The following is a 21,493-nucleotide window of genomic DNA, read 5'->3' as shown; positions in this document are numbered from 1 at the left end:
GCCTCTACAGATCAAGTGTCAAGGTCAACAACGGAGCTTGAATGAAAAAAAAAAAGCCTAAATGAAAAGAAGAAAAGGGGAGGAAAAAAACAACCAAGCGAAAAAAAACCCAACCCTGGACACTACGAAAACTGGGCTGTTTGCACATTTCTGTTCCCAGGGCAGCTGTAGGAAGGGCACAGTCTGGGAAGAACTTGTTTTGAGACAAAGGCTGTTCTCTTCATGCACACAAGGAAGTCTCATTCTTTTCCTACTCCATGAAAAAAAAAAAAAAAGCACCAAAGAATTCCTCATGTGAATAAAAAACCCAATCATTTTTAAGAAGAAATGTAGATATCATTCCAAGAACAAGCTCTTCTGGACATCTCCTCTGGCATACATGTACTCTGTGAGATGGAACCACTGGTGCCAGAGCACAAATTCCAAAGCTGGCAAAAGCAGGCACCGGCAGCCCTTGTCAGAACTTCAGGAAGAATTCTGCCAGGGCTTTTAGCCTTGAATTTAGAGGTGTTTCAAGTCTGTCTGCAGAACAGAATTTGTAAGATTTCATAACACTAAAAAATCCCCAATGAAATAGAAGCTTCGGTTATCTTGTACACACCTGAACAGATTCAGGCAAGGAACAAGGATTCCTGGGAGTCTCCACATCCCGGATTATAAAGGAACCCAAAGCCAGGAGAAGGCAGGATTAGGAAAACTCTTTGCTACAGACTTGCTTCTTGGATGTAGTTTGTACTCAAGAACCCCCGTTCTGCAGGCTGTGTGTGGCAGAGCACCAGAGGCACCTGAGCAGGCAGGACCACAAACATCCAGCTGTGCAACTGGAGACTGGACAGCTCCCTCCAAATCCTGCCCTAAGGACAGCAGGTAGGATACCTACCTAGCCTCAACACATCTGTTGTGTTTTACTGTTCTTCGTGAGTAGTTGTCCAGAGTTTGTGTTTTGGGATAGGAAGGAACAAGAAAAAACTGCTCTTAGAAAGATTTTCAATCTCCAGAATAATTAGTGTTTGGCCAATACATTTACCTCTTTGTAATTACTTAAGATCCAGGGAGACCCTGAACAGTCCCAAGAGAGCTGTGGGAGCAGCTCTGCCTGCAGCCTCCAAGCCCTTGTTTTGGGGCAAGGGGCACCCTGAGAGTAAACAAAATATCACAAATACAGCCCCACTGCAGAGCCAGGCCTGTCCCCTGCTCCCCCAGAGGCACAGGGAATCCAAGCCTGGATGGGCTGAGAAAGGAGAATGTTCACCGCTAATTGCACAGTATAACCCAGAGTGCTAATGTTAATTAATAATCAAGTCAGTTGTTCTACTGCTGATTGGCATGTGGAAAACAGGCACCAGTCAGCCTTGCACAAAGGGCTGCAGGCATTTAGAGTATTTGTAATCAACCTAAAAACTGTTAGGATTAGTTAACCAACAGTTAAAAAGTCAGACAGTCCAATCTTCAGATGCCAATAAAAGCATCTTTCCTGTAGAGCCATGAAATGAAATATTCTTTAGAAGAGTAAAAACATACTCGCCCAATTAATTTTCTGAAATCTCATTAAAAAATTTAGCCCGACTAAGTCATACACTTCTGACCTGAATTTTAATTATCTTTATGCTGGATATAAGGTTTTTTCTGATATTTGCAATGCATCATTAATTTTAAAGGAATGGTTTCCTTGCTTCTAAAGTGCATACTTCATCTGAGTGACATTTACTGTAACTAATTTCACCTTTAAAAGACATCTGCAGGAGTACTGGGGGAGCTCCAGCCCCTCCTGCAGAACGTACACACATTATAAGCAATGATTTACTATCAACATCAGTATTTCAAAGCCTTTTAGTATGTCCAAAATTATACACCTGCCTCCATTCAATAATGTCTACCTGAAAAGAATTTTGCATACTTTGAGGCTGAAATTCCAGTGTGAATTTATGAGAACACATTAGAACAGATTGATTAAAGAAAGAACTTCTAAGCTTGCAAGAAATGAGGAAACTTTTAAAATATGGATTATCCTTCAAACAGGTAGCCAAGTAATTATTGAAGAATACATCAAGTTTTTCAATTTGAGCTTCAAAATTAGACTACACAGTCATAAAATATCCTTCACCTGACCTGTTACCTGGAATTTAAAGTTTGCTAAAGAACTTGGCTTAAGTTTCAAAGTTTCAGCATTCCTGTCAGCATGATTGGGATCTAGCCTGATATCCAGATATTCTGTGCCTATCTAGACATTTGTACTACTACACAAGGGAAGAGAAAAATACCAGCTTGGAAATAGTAGGACAAGGTGACATTCACAAAGAAATTAAAATTACCATAGAAACAATCTCTTAACAGCTCTGCTGCTAAAATGTGAGTATATAAAAGAGCTATTTAAAAGTGAGTTACTGTGTTTATTTAGTATGAAAACTAAGTGAAAAATTACAACTCTGTATTTTTATATCACTGATTTACTCCTAAATAATTTTTATTGCTTACTGCTACTTAGTGTTTATACACTAAGTAATCTGGAGACTTAAATAATTAACACCTTCATTTTGGAACATTACTAGAAAATGTTCTCCCTCTTCCTGATGAACTTCCTTGGGGTATTTCTGGACAGGTATGAGAGCCAAAAGCCAAAACTGTCATTTTATTGGACACTTAAAATTTTTTTTTTGTATTACATATAACTTCTAAGTCCAGCATTACTCAAAGGTTTCATCTTATTAACTAAACCACAGCAGTTAAAGACAGAAAAGCCTGACACACTTACTCATACTCTGTACTGATGAGCTATGAAGCAGAAACAACACCTCTGTCAGAACTGACAGAACAAGAAGCTTTAGGAAGCAGCATAATTATAGGAGAAGCTTCTGGGAGAGGAGCACGTGGTAGCTCTGGTCTTTTGGGGGCTGGCACAGTAGTTTGGAATGAAAGAGCTGGAAGGAAGAGAAGGCAATTCCATACCAAGCTTCCTCCTCATCCAAGACTCTAAGAACTCATGTTCTGTTTTTTTCTGTTCAAGTTTTTATCTCTGCCATTAATGACATTTCTCATAAGACCGGTTTGGTCAATTTTCCCAAACCTCCCTCCCTCAAACCATTACACACTATGGCTACATTACTCAGATTTTCAGAAGAAAAAGGATGTAATTTCAGATTCTCCAGGTAAAAAGTACCAGAGATTTGAAAAATTTTATATAAATATATTCCTGAAAGATAGAAAAACAGAAATGTCATCAGCAACCCTATCATACCACCCATGTAAGGCTTCTAAACACTATCTTTTTTTTATGCATTTTTTCCAGTTCCTTGGTAGACTGTATATTTTTGTTACTCAGGTCCTTTTATGTTATTTTGACAGCAAAACAAAAGGCAGTCTTCCTGCAATTCTAATTCCAAATTAGATCATTCTCAGAACAGTTTACTTGAGCCTTCCATTACCAGAACTTGGGTATTACCAGAGTTGAGGGGAGGTTCCCCTGAACAATGACCAGAGAGCAAAATGAGCCCACTCAGCATCAGCATCACAGCAGAACACAGATTATTAGCTACTAATTACACTTAACTATGTCATTACAAATTCTAACATGTGCTCCAAGATGCCATGAATGTATCTGCTGCACAGGAACACTTCCTAATCTTGTTCATGAAATAATTACAGGGGCACTATCCTGCCAAATGAGGCAGTAATTAACCCTAATTGCTCAAAATGCAACTGGCTAATTCTAGGAGATTAATCAAGGGGATTCAATTATTATTAAATGACTTAATATGACAAATTGCTACATTAGGAGAGGGGGCTTTGCTCCACACCATGGTACTTTCCCAGCAGTGCCTTCACTGTGTGCAGAAAACTCCCCCTCAGCAGAGGCTGTGCTGGGCACTGCCAGAGCCTCCCAAGGACAGCTCCTGCCTCGGGGACCCTGGCTCAGCTCTGGGCTGACCTGGGAACAGCAAAGGATCAGCCCCAGCCCTCCCCACGCTCACATCCCAGCACAGCTACCACCCTCTTCTTTCTGACAGCTTCCCACGATGCTTTTGGTTCATTCCTTAAACTATCAGAGGGGCAGAACTGAATTGCTCTGATCAACAGAAAACAGGCTGAAAAGTCAAGCAGCCAGAATTCACAAAATGCAAGTTTCATGATTACACAGACTGTGGGTTAATCCTGGTTTTAGCTCCCTTCTGCAGAAAGGCAGGAAGAGAGAGGAGCTGCTACAGTGAAACTTCATTATAGTATGGACAAAATACATTGCAGGATGAGTTCCAGGGACTCGCAGAGAGCCTACGGGTCCATGTAGAATAAGTTTTTTCTTTTATCTGGTAATTACTTCTTCAGCACTTACTATAAAAAGAGATAAAATACATTTAGTCACTTACACAACAATCTATTTTACTTTGGCCTTTTCTTCAAAGACTCAAAGACAAGAGAAAGCAAACTCAATATGTTTTCATAAGGTAATTTAAAAACACTTGCTTTAAGCAAAATTTAAACTATTTCCTTTTTCTCTTATTATAATCAAAAAAGTGGGTTCAGGAAACTGGCTGGCTGGCAGAATCCCAAATTGGATATTCCCTAAAACTGCTATAACTGCACTAAAAACAAAAGGAGGGGGGCAAAGGCAGCTAAATGCTAAGAAATCAGGAGACCTTTATGGAACGAAGGTAAGCAAAGACAGAGGGGGACGGATCAGACACCCGCACTCACCTGAGGATCATGCTGGAATTCCTGCCCCGGCAGCTTGCACAGAGGGTTGTTCTGGTCCCCTAGGTGATGAGGATGGTTGTGCTGCCCTTCCATGGTATCATACCAAACTCTGCCTCTCGGCTCTGCTGGGGCAAAAGAAAGGGGACAGGTTGGTGTCTGCCTGCCCAGCCGACCCGGGGCTGTGCCGAGGGGCTGCAGCAGCAGCAGGAGCTGGGCCCTCCCTTCCCCAGCCCGGGCTGACAGAGCAGGGCAGAGCCACTGCTGAAAGGCCCAGCAAAGGGCAGAGCCCCTGCCTGAACCAACCACTGCTGGTACTGTTAACAGTCAACAAAAGAGCAGAAAATAGGTTTAGTCAGTCACTGGTTTGTTATCTACCGAAGACATGGCTTTTGTCATCTCTAACAGTATCTCCTGTCACTTCCCCAAGGACTCATGGTCCCCAGTTACTCAGGAGACATCTCAAAAGGTCTGCCCATCTCCATTTGTAAAACAAAAATGACAAAGTCCCTCCAGACTGCTGCCACTTTCTTTGATCAAAGACAACAAAAGTTTACCCACAGTCTTGCTTTCCCACCCCCAAATTACAACTTTTATGCAGATTTGCAAAACACAGGAAGCAGGAGCTATATTGGATTAAACGAGACTGAAGTGTTGTAGGAACAACAGACAAACAAGGGAAAATTCCATTAATTAATTCCTTTGCTGCAGTTTCAGGCCAGCTCAACACAGTAATCAGAAATGAGAATTTGCTCCCATGTAAAAATGGCACCAGAACATGCAAAAGTTGCAAAGAGCTCCCCAACAGGCAGCTGAGCCATTGCAGTGCTAGACCAACACTGTGATCCCAGATTAACTAATTCTCTGGCACAGGGCTGTGCACACATTTCAGGAACACCGTGGGCAACGGTGACAGGGCAGCTGTGGGACACCTCCTCTGCCTGCAGAGAAAGAAGAACTGAAAAGACCCAGATTTTCCAGCCCTTCTAGGAAATAAAACCCATACTTGAACCATTTGTGTTGAAGCCTGACTCAGGGACAAACTCTGGTAATTCTATCAGCTACTCAGGGAAGCAGGACTGGGTCACAGCACTCCCTGCTCCACACCAGCTCCAGGCTTTGGCTCCAAGCAAAGTCAGGCCCCAAAATACAGTCACAGCACTTACACAACACCCACAACAAATACACCCCCTTCTCTTCCTCACAAAGGGCCACACACAGGTTTTTGGTTATCCCTTACCCACACCCTATCATTCCCAGATGCATCATTCCTGTCCTTGGCACTGGCTGAAGCCTAATGGAGACAAGGGAAGATTTAGTGGCCAACACAAGCATTTGCAGAAACTTATTTCAAGAGTTTTGGCAAGTATTCATTCAGTGAAAGAACACAACTTGACCTCATTAGTGTATTAATAGTGTGTGCCTGGCACTTGGGCAATGACTAAGTCTTAATTTAAAATACAAAGGTATTTTAAATATTTGTGGCACTGGGGGAGAAAATATGACGCAGAAGAATTTCTGCAGCAAGTAGTGCTCAGTTCTTTTAACAGTTGTCTGTGAAATAAACCCTTAGCTCCAGCAGATCTTTCCCACCACCAGCTACCAGAACACAGGGGGAAAGCAGTCAGAGGCTCTTCTCATGTCTCAAGCAAATGAACCCTCACTCTGACAAAAGAGCTGCAGCTCCTGCTACATTACACAGGTGAACACATGGGTTGCTCTCAATAAAAACAGTTTTCCAAAGCCAGTACCATGAAACTCTAGTGGGGGAAGGAGAATCACTGCTACTGTGAAGAAGTTTGATTTTAAGATCTTTTGTCTCAAGTATCTGTAGGTTTATTAGTAACCAGGTGAAAATACCTAGATAAAATTATGTCTCCATATTTACATTAAAGTGCCCTATGAAATGCCTACCTTATGTTATACTGCTGGAATTATCTTAATTATTTTATTATTCAAGATTTGGAGAAAGGCAGTTTACTTGAAGAGAGAGCCACGTGTTCTCTCTCTTCCAAGTCCACAGGCACAGAGCAAACCCTGGTTCCAGCACAGGAACCTGGACATGCCCATTCCCAGCCCCAGCCCGAAGGTACACCCAGGCAGCACCACTCAAGTGTCTGCAGCCTAACACTGACCAAACTGGGCATCCACTGTGTCCTGCCTTCCAGAGGACCAATGCTCAAGGACAGGGAAGGGATCTACTTCTGGACAGGGGAAGCTGAATGATCTGATCCCAGCCCAGACTGGGCATTCCCAAGAGAACCATCGCAGGAAACTCAAGGAGCAATAACCCCTCGCTGTGAGGGAGAACCAGGGGCAGGCAGGTCACAGCCCAGGAGAGCCCACCTGCCACAGGGATGGGCAGGGCAGGATCTGCACTCGGGCACTGCTTGTTTGAAGTGCTACAGCTGGAGGCAGAGGAAGGAGTAAGAACAAAATAGCAGCTTGGAAAAGAGATCCAGCAGAGCTCACATGACAGCACGGAGCCCACTGACACCTCGGGACAGCGTGTCCTGCCCCAGGCTGTCAGCTGGGCTATTCCGGGCTGTGGCACTGGGCAGGGAGAGAGAAGGGGAATCCCCGGGAAGGGGCTTCACAGAGGATCTTCAAGTAGCAGCCAACAACACACAGGCACTGCACCACATCAGAAAAGGTACAAGGTACACTCTTAACACCGGCCCATTTTTACTTGACATTGTCTTAGCTCTGCACTATTCCTTTTATTCCTGCTTCCAAATTTCCTACAAAGTTCTGCAGTATCGCACATTTTCACACTGAGTCTTGACTATGACTGTAAATCAAAACATCTTTAAATTGCATGAAGCATCACATAGCTTTCCAGAAAGTGAATAAAAGAACAGTATCATCATTGCCATCATGTGAAAATGGCCACAACCCACATGGGATGAACAGCTCCTTCTCCCACACTACTGTCACCTTACTGCTGTACAGTTATTACTCCATGCAGCGGCACTCACAGGTAACCTGGAGTTTTTCCAAATACAGGGAAAACAAAAACCTTCTTGTGCAGCCAGCTCCCCTGTCACATCCCCAGCTGCAATTCCTCTCCGGGGGTACCCAAGTGTCCTTACACCTAATCAGCAGAAAGCACAACACAAAATCCCATCAAACCCCTGATACCTTGCAGGTACCTGACAGGTGGGATTCTCAGGGCAGAACAGCCCAGGGCACTTGGTAGCAAAGGCCAGGATCATTAGTTACAAGACACTCATTAAGGAGCAGAACCTCATCAGCATCCTGGCATTCAGTCCCAGCCGCCCTGGTGCCCCGGGTGCTCCTCGGCAAAGCAGCTGTGACCAGTCTGATCGGGTATCACCATGTGTCTCAGGATGCCTCCAACTCAACTGCAGGCCAAATTATTTGCTCCCAGATGTATAATCAACATGACAGGACCGTGCACCTCTCAAGCAGGCAGCAAAGCAGCAGCTTGTGTTCAGTGTTACAACCGCTTTCTGTACCAGCACTTTTCACCTTCCTGCAAGACACAGCAGCTGCTCTGTGTGCCCCGTGCTCAGCGCTGCTGCTGCCCACCACACACACACATACACATAACCGAGTGTTAAAGCACTGATAATGTCACATAGACAAATCTGCTTTCCCCCTCAGTTACTGTATGTCTCTCTTAGCCTTCCACACAGGGACTTGTTGGGGAGCCAAGTAGGTCTGTTTGGGTACCTTGTGCAAAACAAACAGAAACAAAACAGCAAGTCATATATGGTTCCAGAAATCCACAAGTTGATTAAAACCAGTCAAGCACACGACTTAACCTACTGCACAAAGGTCCATCTTTTACCACAGAGGTGAGTTGCCAGACACAGGAAGGCAGCAGTGCACACCCAGCAGGCCCCCAGCAGGCTGCAATACCCGCAGGGACGCGCTGCCCTGGGAGCCAGGCTGCCTCTCCTCCCAGAGCCACTGTGCTGCTCACTGCAGGCTCCCCAAAGGCTGCAGCAATGCAAACTGTTTTATAGAATAAACACAACCACATCAGCACCACTTTCTTCCTCTCGGCTGCCCAATAATATTCTTCCTCTTCCTTGCTCATAAAATAAATCTGCCAGGATACTCTATGAGATTACTATATATTTAAATGATGATCTAGGCTTATGATTACATTATCGCTGTGGTTCAGGGTACGTGCTCTGGGGAAGGCAGCCCAATCCTAGGAGAGTATTATTTTCGAGTGACTTTTATTGTCCATTACTTTACACCATTTCTGTCACAGCTATGATGCCTGGTAGGAATAGTTCACAACAGAAATATCTTTGTCGTTAGTATTCTCATTGCAATTTAGTCAGATCAACCTTTAAATCTCATCCATCATACTGAAGAGCTTTGGCAAAGCGAGCACAGTAATATATGCTTCCATGCAAAACCTAATTACAGGCTAGGTTAAAAAGCCTAGCCTGTTCCTTCTGCAGTGCAAGGTGACAGGAAATCCTGAGCATCCCTTGGTTTCTCACTCTCTCTTTTTGCTGGTGAAGTGCGTAACCCGTTCATTACAGCAGACTGATTCTGTCTGGCACATGACAAACTTACTTGAACCTAACAATTAAACTTCTGACAGCGTTTCCAAAAGCAGAGAGTATTTACTGTAAATGCCTGACAATTTTTTTCCTCTCTGCTCATCTCTCTCAACAGTCACCTCATGATGACTGGAAATTACCATAAGCAAATAGCAGTCTAACATCCAAAAAACCCCTCATGTTAATGTGAAATACACACCTGCCAACACTGAAAAAAATATGAATATGAATGTTAAATGAAACAACATGAGGAATGCCACTGAAATGCTTGAGGAGAGAACACTGCAAGAGCACAGTTAGAGAATGTGATTCAGTAAAAAACTGCCCAGCAAGAGCTGCCTGTGGACGGTGGTGGTCATGGCATGGCCACCCCTGCCCTGAGAGAGGGAGTGGAGCCTCTCTCAAGCAAAAACTGTTAAACAGAGTCCAGTAAATCACCCAGAAACAGTTTCTGAATTTCAGGCCTAGCATCATGATGAAACTGTGTCTACAGAGTCACACACACATTACAGTGTGAGTTACCTGCAATCTATAACCCCCTGGGAAGGACAAGGGTTCTTGTAACTAACTGACCACTGAAGAGAAGAATGGTGGTTTAGTCACACCTCACATTTCAGAGGGTTGGATTTACCCTGAGAGCAGGTGCAGATGGGTTTCTGTTAAGACTTTGTGCAAACCAGATTTTCAACAGCCAGTAAGGGATGGGCTCCTCAAAGACCCCAAATCCACTAACTGAGAATGTTTTAGTGAAATGGCTGAAAAGCCCTGGAGCTTTTTCATACCCTGTCAACAACTGATACTCATTAAACAAATGCTGTGACAGACACCATAATTCACTGTTCTATACCTAGAAGCAAAATGACATTAAGTCAACTATTTAAAGCTACGCAGAGTCATCTCTCTGTGGATGTCAATAAAACAAATGCTTCCTGCCAATAATTAACTGTATGAAACATCCCACTCTGTTTCTAATCACTACCCACACCCAGCTCAGGTCCATATTCCCATTCTAAGCAAGCAACATTATAACTTCAAACACTCAGTCTTCTAGTTTGGGGGAAAATCTAGTACAATGGCTAGAAAATAGCAAGGTTGAGCAAAGTGTGCTTGGCTGGATCACTGTGTTTGAGGATGCTACTTGTTCTCTCAAATGTGTTGTATTAGCTCATTTCAAGTGCCCATAGTGCCCATCTCTCACCAGGTAGGCAGGTAGCTTACTTCTAATTTTAGTTTTAAGTTTTAACTTAGTTAAAGGTTGGGTTTTGTTTGTTTTTTTTCCTGTGTTGTAGTACCAGCTCTCTAGAACTTGGTCCTAAACCAAAAACCATAATTGTTTAAGTTTCTGGAAACATTTCAGATGCTCTGCAGATCCATCCATTCCAAGGGGTGGTTTCACAGGGCTCCTACTAAACAGCTCCAGGAACAGTGCCAAGAGCACTTGGTGATTCATATTTTAAGGTAAATGTTCCTTCTCAGCAGCTTAGCTGGACTATTCCCACCCCTTCTTTCACTGCACTCAATTTCCTAGTACAATACCATATGTAAGTATTTATGTGTGATGTTTGTGTAGGATGTAAACATCAAATACATATTCACATCCAAAACTGAAGATGGAGAGCAGTCAGCAGCATTTAAAGGGACAATACTTCCTCTGAAGAGGTGATACATGGTACAGCAACAGCAGGTTGCACTCCTCCCCTACCAGTTTTCACTTAGGTGTGTTTCAGATAAAGTAACAAGTCAACTTTAATTTATATCCTTGCAGTTGCAATTCTGAGCCCTCCAGAACATTCACTGTATTCATTTTTATCACCTTTGAACCATTAGAGCCAGATCTCTCAAGCCACCACTGCTGGTAACAAAACACGTGTCAAAAATAAACACATACCAAATCTACCTGGAATTTTATTTTATTGCTTACCAAGCATGCAACAACATGCTCACGTTTTAATTTACAATGCCATAAAGCTTTCAAACACGACGCCAAATTATTTAAGAACACTTCTGTTATCCTTCTTGGAATTCATTCATTTCTGATGAAGGGAAGATTAAATATAGGCTGGAAATATATTCATAATGTAAATGTTCACAGAAACTGCCAGACATTCTCACATCATTAAATGCTAACTGAAATGAGTCCCATCTCGTGGAGCCACGGAACACACGCTGTCTGTACCAGCAGTGCCACCTCCATTCCAGGCTGGCTCCTGGCACAGGAGGGAACCATCTCACTGCACCCCCAGCCAGGTGACAGTGACAGCTGAAATACAGCTCCACTCTCCAGCAACATCTGAAGAGCCCCTGTCAACACGAACAGCCAAAACTCAAGCACTTGGGCAAAAGGATTGTTCTGAGGCTCTGAATCTAAACCTCTCAGTCTAAACCAACTCCTAAAATAAGTTTCTACCACACATAACAAAGAATCCAAACTGCTTCCACAGCTGGTTCCTGTAAGACATCTTTAGTGACCACCCATCCCACACACAAGCACAGGTGAACAGACCATCTTAAGGCAGTAAGACAAAGCCTGAACTAAGATCCAAAGTTAAACAAAAAAATATTGAATCAGCTCTGCTGCTACAGGGCCAAACCCTGAACGTGGGATCCATTCAGCCCAGCCCATCCTCAGAAAGTTTAACAAAGTTTTCTATAAGTCTTTATGTACATACGTGATTGGAAGCACCACCACTTAGCACGTACAAATAACTTTAATTAGAATGCTTCCAAGCACTCAAGAAGCATTAAGTAAACATCACAAAAATACTTCTGAAATACTGCTGTAATTTCTGAAATGTTTGAGAAAGGTAGATCAAAGTACAAGAGCAAGCCCATGTCAGATGGGCTCAAAATCCACAAAACCTGCTGTAACCAACTCTGCTCATGCAGCTTCTCTCTGCAGCTGTGCTGCTGGCTATTAAAGACTCAAATTATATCTCTAATCCAGGGAAAAGGAGTGGAGAAAAATAGAGATATATGTTCCCCCAACTTCAAAACATCGGAACAACAGCTTGAAGTATTTACATTTCCCATAATCAGAAGGAAAAGGAAACGATGCTGAGAATTGTGCAGCCCAGCCAATCCAAAGATTCATGTGATTCAAATCCAAAAGCAACTTCAAAGCCACCTTATAAAACTCTACCCCAAATGTGCAGGGAGCCAGATGTTGGCATCACAGGAAGTGCTTTCACAGCATCTGGATGCTGCAAGGAACAGCAAAACGGAAGCAGAAACTCTTCTCCACGTAAAAATATTTAACATTTCTCTATTTACAAAAATAGCTATGCTAGAAATAGCATTTGTGGTTTTTCTGCCCCCATATAACTGGGATGGAAAAGTAAGTGAGACTACATTATCAATATTGCTACCAGATAAAAGTCAGCTTGCCTGCACATTCCTGAGTACCTGGAACCAATGGCACAAGCTTTCCAAAAACTCATGCAGCTCTTTAGTTCATATGCCCACTTCTGTACCCCTGCATGTACCACAACTCCACCTTCCCTCCCCCATGGGCACAGCTGTCCTTAAAGAACAAGATTCATTCACCAGTACCTTGCAGATCAAGGCCACAGGGTAAAACTAAGATCTGTTCTTTATAATGTCTGCAGAGCTACTTTTATTACTTATTTTGATGACAGACAGGGTTAATGAAGTTCTTGCAGAGAACTCTCCCTTTCCTGGGCTAAATGCCCAAATTCTTTCAGGATTCACAAGACTTGTCTATTTAAATTGGGTCCAATTTTTTTTCCCCACAGAAAGGCCTGCACAGAATGTTCTGAAGAGAAGCTGGGAATTAACCTTTCAAGAAAATGATAACTAAATGTGCAAGCTCTGGATAAGAGACAAATCACATTTCCCACTGTATTCTGCCCTCTGTAACAATTTTCTATTGCTCTAATAAGCTTCAGTGTTGAAGCATAAACTCAGTAGTATCAGATTATTAAAAACCATGAGCTTACTCATGGAAGCAAAAGTCCTGCCCACCCTGCGTTTCTTTCCCAACCTCCCCAATGCTGACACCTCATTAATACCTGTGAATAACACACTACAACTCATCAAAAGAAATTTTTCAAGTCCAGCAAAATCCAGGTGCAGCTATGCCTGACCAGGGAAGTTGGAAGCCACGTGGCAAAGCAAGTGCAAAAGCAGAACAGTCCCTCTTCCTGCATTAGTGATGAAGCAGAAAAGCTAAAATAAGACATTACAGTCACTTCAAAGTGCAAACCAGGGGAACTAAAAGAAATCCCAATAAGTCAGTCACAGAGTAAGTTATTGCATACCTTAATATACAAAGAACTAAGTGCAAACACAGGTAGAGAACCATCCCCAACACTGTTTACTCTTGCACGGTAAAGTTCTTACATCTGACACAATGTTATAAATTGAGTAATTGACCCACAAGGAAGTAAAGAGCTCAAGAGAGTTAAAAATTACCCTATAAATACCATAAAGATTAACAGGTTTGTAATACCCACCCAAGAAGCGCTTACTCTAAGTAGAATGATTATGAACACACAGCAAGAATATTTACTCCATGGCCCTGAGTTCAGTATATACAGACTCCACAAAAGGCAGCACTGCTTCTTAATACAGTGACAGCTGAGAGTCACTCCTTAGGCTGCCCAGCTGATTAAAGGGTGGCACACAGACACTCAGCAGTGACTTACTTGGTTCCTTTAAATACACTCATGTATTTTTAAAACCTTTTAATTGTTTCTTGGGGGTTTTTGTTACAATTTAATATTTCTGAGACTTTCATCTTTTTACAATTCTGATAGAAGAGCTAATGAAATACCAGTAGCTCAAAGAATGAATGAGAATCTCCATGAAAGAGGAAGGAATTTTTGTGGTCATGTTTGGTATGTATGTACCCTGAAACCCTTCTCTTGGGGGAAAGAAATCTTAAAATATCTAGAGCTTTTCTCCCTGTCTCCTCACTGCAATGACAGAGATTTGTCCCAAGAACCAGAACCCACCACAAACCCTCCAAGAGAGCTTCACATTCAGAGTGTTCCTTTGTAGGAAACAAAATGTTCCAACAAGGAGAAAACTCATACCTTTTCAGGATGGCAGCAACAGGTGTCCACAAGGTTAAGAACAGGACAAGACACTTCAACCGAAATTCCTGAAAGGAGCGTATTGAATGTACTTTGAAGCTGTCAAGGGCATTCCCCAATTATTGCACCTATTATTGCTGCAATTACTGCAGCTATGCACCTCTCCAACTCCACAATTTAAAAATCACCAAGAAAAAAGTACACTCCCAAGTCAAAGGGGAGAGTTGGCTCTAAGGAAAGAAGCAAAATTGGAATTTACATTATCCTGCATCACTTGAGGCAGGAGACAGTGGCGGTGTAGGAAGTGAGTAGCACTGAGCAGGGGTGAAGGAGCTCAGGCTGTGCCACCCCCAGCACCCCAGCTCGCAGAGGCAGCAGTCCCAACTGCCCAGCACTGCTCTCCTGTCAGCAGGGACTTAAAGCTCCACTCCATGCACACCATGAGCTTTTAACAGGCTGGTGGATTCTTCCCACCCCACAGCAAGCGGGCTTCCCAAAGACCCAACGACAAAAGGAACCGGAGAACAGGATCTGTCACTGAGCTCCACAAAATGAAAGCCTTGCAAATCCTCCCCAGGGTGTGGAGCAACACCTGCTCTGTCAGCAGGCTCAGCTGGGACAGGGTCACAGCCCTTATCAGTGCGGTTTCTGGTCCCTGTAACACCACCCACGTGGCGAGGAGATCGTGATTCATTTGGAGACACTGCGTGGAGGAGCAGGATGGCAACAGCCTCCCCCAGAGGGACAGCACAGCCAGCTCCAGAGAGTCCCACCACATCAAACACCGAAGGGTGTTTGGGCTGAAAGGTGGGAGGATGCACTGAAACAAGACACAGAAACCTCCCCTGGAAGGTCCCTCAGGTCTGCTGGCAGTGCTGCCGTGGCTGGTGGGGACACTCTGACAGCCACTCACTTTGGAAGTGCTGTGCACTGCAAAATGTTATCACCCTGCTCAGAGGGGAATCTCTGCCCTTTTCTCCAGCACTGCCACACTCAGGTTTTTCACCCTTGGTCCCTCCAGCTTGGCTGGTTTGGGAGAGGTGTGAGTTCACACTTCCCCACATGTCCTCCTACCACCAGGAGCACCGCTTGGGAAATCAACATTTCAACACCGTTTCCAACTGATGTTATATGAACAATCCATTCATCCATCCATCTACTGAATTCATAAAAAAGCCTGTCACACCTTGAATTGAGATGAACCCACCCAGAGGTGCAGCCACATCCAGTTCGGGGAGCTGAGGCAAGCAGAGACCACTGCTCCCAACAGGGAAATCTCAACAGCTTCACAGAGAGCTGCTTCAGACTACAACCCAAACTACTTTGATAAAATAACAAAATAAATTGCCTTCCTAAATCAAATGCATTGATCTGTCCAGACTGGTGCCCAAGGTCTGTCCAAGGGCAGGGGATGGACTGGAACATACTTTGATTCATCATGTGAAGCACATTTCAAAGGTTGGAGTCCAGAACTGGAGACCAAAGTCACTCAAAACAAGCACAAAAACTTTAAGTGCCTAAGAACTGTAAAATGCCTATAAATAGTCCAGAGGGGTTAAAACAAGAAAGACGGCAAGGAAATCACTACAAAGGAGACAGCTGGATGCCAACAGCAGCAACAACTTTGTCATTTAAAAAGAATGATCTTACCATCTTCTGCATTTTGTGATCTGACATGTCAAAAATATTTTAATAAGTTTATAATTGCCATGGTGAACTAGCTCATAGAACAATGAACTAGCACATCCAATTTATAATCCCAAACTTCATGCAGTTCTGCGCAAAACCTCAATTTCTGCCATCTCAAGATCTCAGCATAAAACACTCAATCTTAAACCTATGTTCTTTCAGATATACTTACATCTGGACTTGACTAAAAATGTGGATTTGCTGATAATTTCTAAACTACCTGATTTTCTTGGGTGAAACTCAGTGCAAGCACAGGACAGACAATACCGCCTGATCTTACCAAAACACAGCAGACTATAGAAGTCATGAACTACCTGCAAGGCTTTTTTTTTTTTTTTTTAAGATGCAATAAATAATACATCTGACTGCTTAACAAGCATCTGTGAGGTTTCAAGAATGCTTTGGAGTACAAAATTCCCAGGGTTGCATTCACTTACACCACTTGGTTTCAAATAGAACGAGTCTGCTGTCGGTTCACTTAAACGTGTAACAGGAAACTCAAATTTGACTAAAAGGCTGTATTACGTTACTACAGGGTTTATATGGAAACCTTTTTAGAAGGAAGAAGCTAAGGGTTTTTTTCCTCTCCCATCTGCGACAGACAGCTGTTCACTGCCTGGAATCTCTGATAGCAGACACTTAAAGTAGCACCAAGCTGAAGTAAATAATTTAGAAATCAAATTTCTTTAACTGTACTGACACTGTAAAATTATTTGCAGTTTATTGTATCATGCCATGTTATAAGCCATGTCACAAGACTTAACACTGGAAGCCACATATACTGTTTTAGTAGAATACAAAATACAGCTTTTTGCTGAAATATTTTAAAATGTTAAAAACAATCCAAGAGACTTCTCATGTGTGGACAGCAATGGCACTTAAAGTGAGTCCAGATGTTTAAATACTTAGCACAAGTTAGAACTTGAAGTAATCTTGATTCAATTCAAGGTGCTTATAAAAATATGTCGAGATAGAAAAATACTTATCTACCTGTAAAAAGATCTGACTTTGCAGTGTTCTGCATTTGAACCACTATTTAAAATGACTCCTTGTGCTTTTCTGTTTATAAACGAAGCTTTGCTTCCAGGCACTAGAACTGCCATTTGGTCACACACTCAGAACCTCAGTTCTACCTGTCCTACTCAAGACAGCAGCTCCCAGCCTAGCTTTAGAAACACACGCCTCCTCACCACCCCCAAAACCTGTGAGAAAAGAACTTTAAAGTACTTTGTGCAGTTGAATTTTCTACATAGTTTAGACATACTGCAGCAATTCCAAAAAGCACTATGACTTTTAAGTCAGACCTAAATCTAGACTTGGCATGCAAATGTTTTGGCTTCTGGGTTTTTTTCTTCATAAAGAAAAATACTGACTGTGCCAACATCACCTTTCGGTTTGAACACTTAGAACTCTTCTTTCACCTCCTAGATGCTACATTTCCCTCCATTTAACTTTAGAGACACAGCTCTGCAGTGAAACATGGAATTCACAAGTGAAGAGACCTGGGGTCCAGCCTGTTTCCAGGGCACACATCCCAGCCCCTGAAAGCAGGCTTGGATCCCTCCGTGCATCAGTCCCACCACGGGAAAAGGCAAGGACACAGCTCGGGAAAGCACCGCCTGCCCTTCCAGCAGCCACAAAGAGCCAAGCCTTCAGCTCTCTTATTTAATCAAGCTCCTTTTGGCTCCTTGGTTCCACAGCAGTTCCCTGAGAGCTGAGCCAGCCTGCAGGATGGGGAATGCCAGCCTGGGAACACCAGGGGAACCCTCCAGCCTGGTGGCAGCAGCTGTGTGCCCTGAGCCCAGCCACTCAGACTGCCGGGTGCTGACACACCGACTCTTCCCCACTGCCCCATCACTGGAGATAAACTGCTCTTGTCTCCTGGAGTGCTCCCTGACCTGCCAGGGAAAGCAGCAGGGCCCTTGCTGAGTACTGGCATGGGCTTGCACTGAAAGCTTTACAAAGGGTGAGTACAATAAACACAGCTTAACAGCATTTGGTAACAGAAAAAACTATTTTCAAGGCCTCTGCCTTCAACAGGACAGTGTTCACTTTGCCCATTTTAGACAACCTTTAACTTCCATGTGATTTTGTACTGGGAAAGGCCACTCTGTCCAGTCCATGGACTGTGGCACAGGCACGGAGCCTCCTCTGCTACCGTGCCTGTCTCACAACCAGGAGCAGAGCAGGTCACCATCCTCTTGCTACATTTTCAGCATCTTCAGTGACAAGTGGTATCAAGGCCATCATAAACTATATTTCAGCTGCATGACTATTTAGGTTTTGCCTTCAATATTACAAGACTTTTTCCTGCATCTTGTATTTATACTGGCTACAACGACACATAACACATAATTTCCTACAAACACCCCAGAAAACACCTGGGGAGGTGTACATTGGGTTAGTCACCACCTGCCATAAAAGGTAAAACAGACTGGTTCAGTGAGTTTCCAAGACAAATGCAGGAGTGTGTGTCATGGGCAGAATGGCCATTCATGACTTCCCGAACCTTAATTCTGTGCTCAGACCATACAAAGCATCAAGACCACTCTCTCTATACAAGTGCTGAGCTGCAGTAAAACTGTGGAAGTTGCAATTAGAAACAGGTTTGCTCAGTGGTGAAGGTGAGCCCAGCTTCTAAAATGAGGTTCCACGTACTTACTGTTCTCATTGCTGAAGATTACCATAAGCAACCTCCTTTGCAACAAGAACCTCTAAGGAAAGCAAGTCAGAATGACAAAAACTAAAGCCCAAGTTGGGCTATTAAATTCATTTTCCCTAAGGACCCATCTAAGCTTTCATTTAGGACAAAGCAAATGTCCTACAAGGCCCAGATTTCCACTTCTGTCATTTTGTTTTTGAAATCTTCCTGCAAGTACTTCCTCTGCTCCTCCAGCCACAGTTCCTTTTTTTCTTGCTTTAAATTCAGACTGAATACATTTGATTTCTCCCACCTGCCCCAGCTGTTGGCTGCTGCAGCCACAGGGGTTGGTCTGTTCTGCCAGGCTGATTGTTGTTATACATTTTTCACAGCCTTGAGGTCAAATATATTTTGCACCACATAAAGGAAGAAAAGATGCTAAAATATATCCACTAATTAATCCTTTACACATCTAGAAAGCTGCAGGTGCTCAGGAAGGGAACTTGTTGGTAACCACCCCCATTTTACAGCTAAGAGAGCAGAGGCAGAGCAGGAGAAAAACCCACATGGGCATTTCTGGCTCCTACCCCCCTTCAAACAAAAATACTCATTTTACTCCAGGTAAACAACAGCTCCTTCAATACACAAAAACCTTTCAAGCCATTGCAAGAACCTTTCAGACCAACAGGTAGGTGTGAATAAAGCCCAAAAACACGCTGCATGAGAAGCCTCAGAATCTCTATTTTCTCCAGTACAGCCTCAATAATCGCAAGAAAAGAGAAAAAGCCAGTGTAGGCTCAGTATTTTCAATGTATAATTCAGTGTTATAGACTGACATAAAACTTTTCAGGCAGGATCATAGAGGGCAAGTACTGCAAAAAAACCTGTTTCCCAATACAGGTTTGGGGTTCAAGTTATTCATCTTCATCTGGTTTTCTCCCAACAAAATGAACAGTGAAGAATTTGAAAAGGTATCTAAAAACATTCCAATTATGCATCCATCCTCTCTCACAAAATACCTATTTGTCAAGAGACAGAATTCCAGAGGAAGGAGGGGGAAATTAATCAAGCAGAAGCAGTTTATATATCACAGGTGTTAAGAAAGCAAAAGTTTGGTTCCACTCTGACAACTCCTTTGGGGTGACAGCAGTCACTCACACTCCATCCAGAATCTCACTTCCCACAGAAGACGCTCTTTTTCCACCATAATAAAAGTTTCTCACAGCTCCCATTTTTTTAGATCTCTACGAGACAGAGCCAGAGGAAACAGGCAGCAACAGTCTTATCTAAAAGCAGTTCCTTCTTTTTTTCTGTTGTTGCTTAACAGAATATGACTGTCACAAAGAATGTCTACAGGAAAAAAAAAAACAGTGGAAAGAGTTTGACTCAATGTCAAGAGATGTCTCAAATGTAAAAGCTGTAGAAATGCTGCAGAAGTTAAATGGTTGCTTACAGTGATTCATAGAAAATGAACTTTTAAAGGAGACACAGAACTGACAGCAAGACAGTCACAACGTGTCAGGAACTTGCATCACTGGACTTCTAATTGCTACAATATTTCCTATCAAACTACTTCTTCTGCAATAATGCCATAGGCAATCACCATGGGCAGAGTTATTCCATGTGTGCGAACAGGCAGACAAACAGATGGGCTCAGAAAGTCACCGTTATTCTAACCAAGCATAAATCACACTTTGGAGGGAAAAGATGGTATTTGATAGTGCAGCTCTACCATGTGCTCTCTCCAAAGCCATGTGCAATCCTCCGGCACGGGGGCTCCCGCGGGGTTCCCTCCTTTGGAGAGAGCGCGGCAGAGCGCGCCCTGGAGAGGCAGCGGGACCGGGGGCTCGCCACGATCGGAGTCAGGAGACCCCAGCGTGAGGCAGCCGGGCAGGGTCTCGGGGCCTCCCGCACACCCCGGGGCTCTCTGCGCCAAGCCCGGGAGCCCCAGCGAGGAGACGAACGAGCACATCCCGGGCTCGGGGGGGCGCGGGGCCGGGAACGGCTCCTCCGGGGAGCGTGAGCTCGGAGCACAGCTGCTGGAACGGAAAAACCCCCCAAGCCTCCCCAGACCTCCGAGCGACACCAGAGCGCGCAAACGCTCGTGTTTGCACCACGGTCCCAACTTCGCTCAAGTCGCAAGGCCGCCGCTCGGCCCGCCCGGCGGCAGCGGGGCTGACCCGCCCGGCGCCGCTCCCGGCCGCTCCCCGCTCCCGCCCGAGCCCCGCCGCCCGGGGCCCCCGCTCCCTCACGGCCCCCGCCGGCCCCGCCGGCGCGCCCGCTCGATCCCCCCGCCGCCCCTCGCTCGGTCCCGCGGCCCAGCCGGGGCCCGCGGCGGGCGGGCACAGCCCCGGCCCGGCCCGGCGGAGCGCGGGGCCCCGTGTGCTCACCTGCGGCGCGGCGGAGGCGCGGCGGTGCCGGCGCGGGGGCGCGGGAGCCCCGCAGGACCGAGCGAGCGGCGCCGCGTCCCGCACGGAACTTGGCCGCGCGCGCGCCCGCCCCGCGCTCCCGCGCACGCGCCGCCGCCGCTCGGGCGCGCGCGCCGCCGCTGCCACGCAGGCCGGGCGGGGGCCGCGCGCGGGGGCGGCGCGTGCGCGCTCGGCGCCACCTGCGACCCGCACCTGGAGCGGCCGCGGGGCTCCGGCACCGGCACCGCCACCGGCACCGGCACCGGCACCGCCACCGCCACCGGCACCGGCTCCAGCTCCACCGGCACCGCCACCGGCACCGGCACCGCCACCGGCTCCGGCACCGGCACCGCCACCGGCTCCGCCACCGGCTCCGGCACCGCCACCGGCACCGGCTCCGCCACCGCCACCGGCTCCGGCACCGGCACCGGCACCGCCACCGGCACCGCCACCGCCACCGCGGCGCTG

General features: G+C 45.1%; 1 protein-coding gene across 2 annotated transcripts in view; it reads right to left on the bottom strand.

Annotated features, from left to right (window-relative positions):
- Positions 1-21,101, bottom strand: part of NEK6 (NIMA related kinase 6) — a 45,267-nt gene extending 24,166 nt beyond the window's left edge. The window contains exons 1-2 of one of the 2 annotated variants that reach the window (XM_021543694.3): positions 21,008-21,101; positions 4,690-4,811 (exon numbers count right to left, since the gene is read on the bottom strand). In XM_021543694.3, coding sequence (XP_021399369.1) covers positions 4,690-4,782 — 93 coding nt within the window. In that variant the 5' untranslated portion in view covers positions 4,783-4,811; positions 21,008-21,101. Of the gene's footprint in view, positions 1-4,689; positions 4,815-21,007 lie in introns of both variants that reach the window. The other variant, XM_021543695.3, reaches the window with a different exon arrangement.
- Between the last annotated feature and the right edge of the window lie 392 nt (positions 21,102-21,493).

Source organism: Lonchura striata, chromosome 22 (assembly GCF_046129695.1).
Source record: "Lonchura striata isolate bLonStr1 chromosome 22, bLonStr1.mat, whole genome shotgun sequence".
Classification (NCBI taxonomy): domain Eukaryota; kingdom Metazoa; phylum Chordata; class Aves; order Passeriformes; family Estrildidae; genus Lonchura; species Lonchura striata.
Note: the sequence above shows the minus strand (reverse complement) of the source record. Positions and strands in the feature narration are given on the sequence as shown.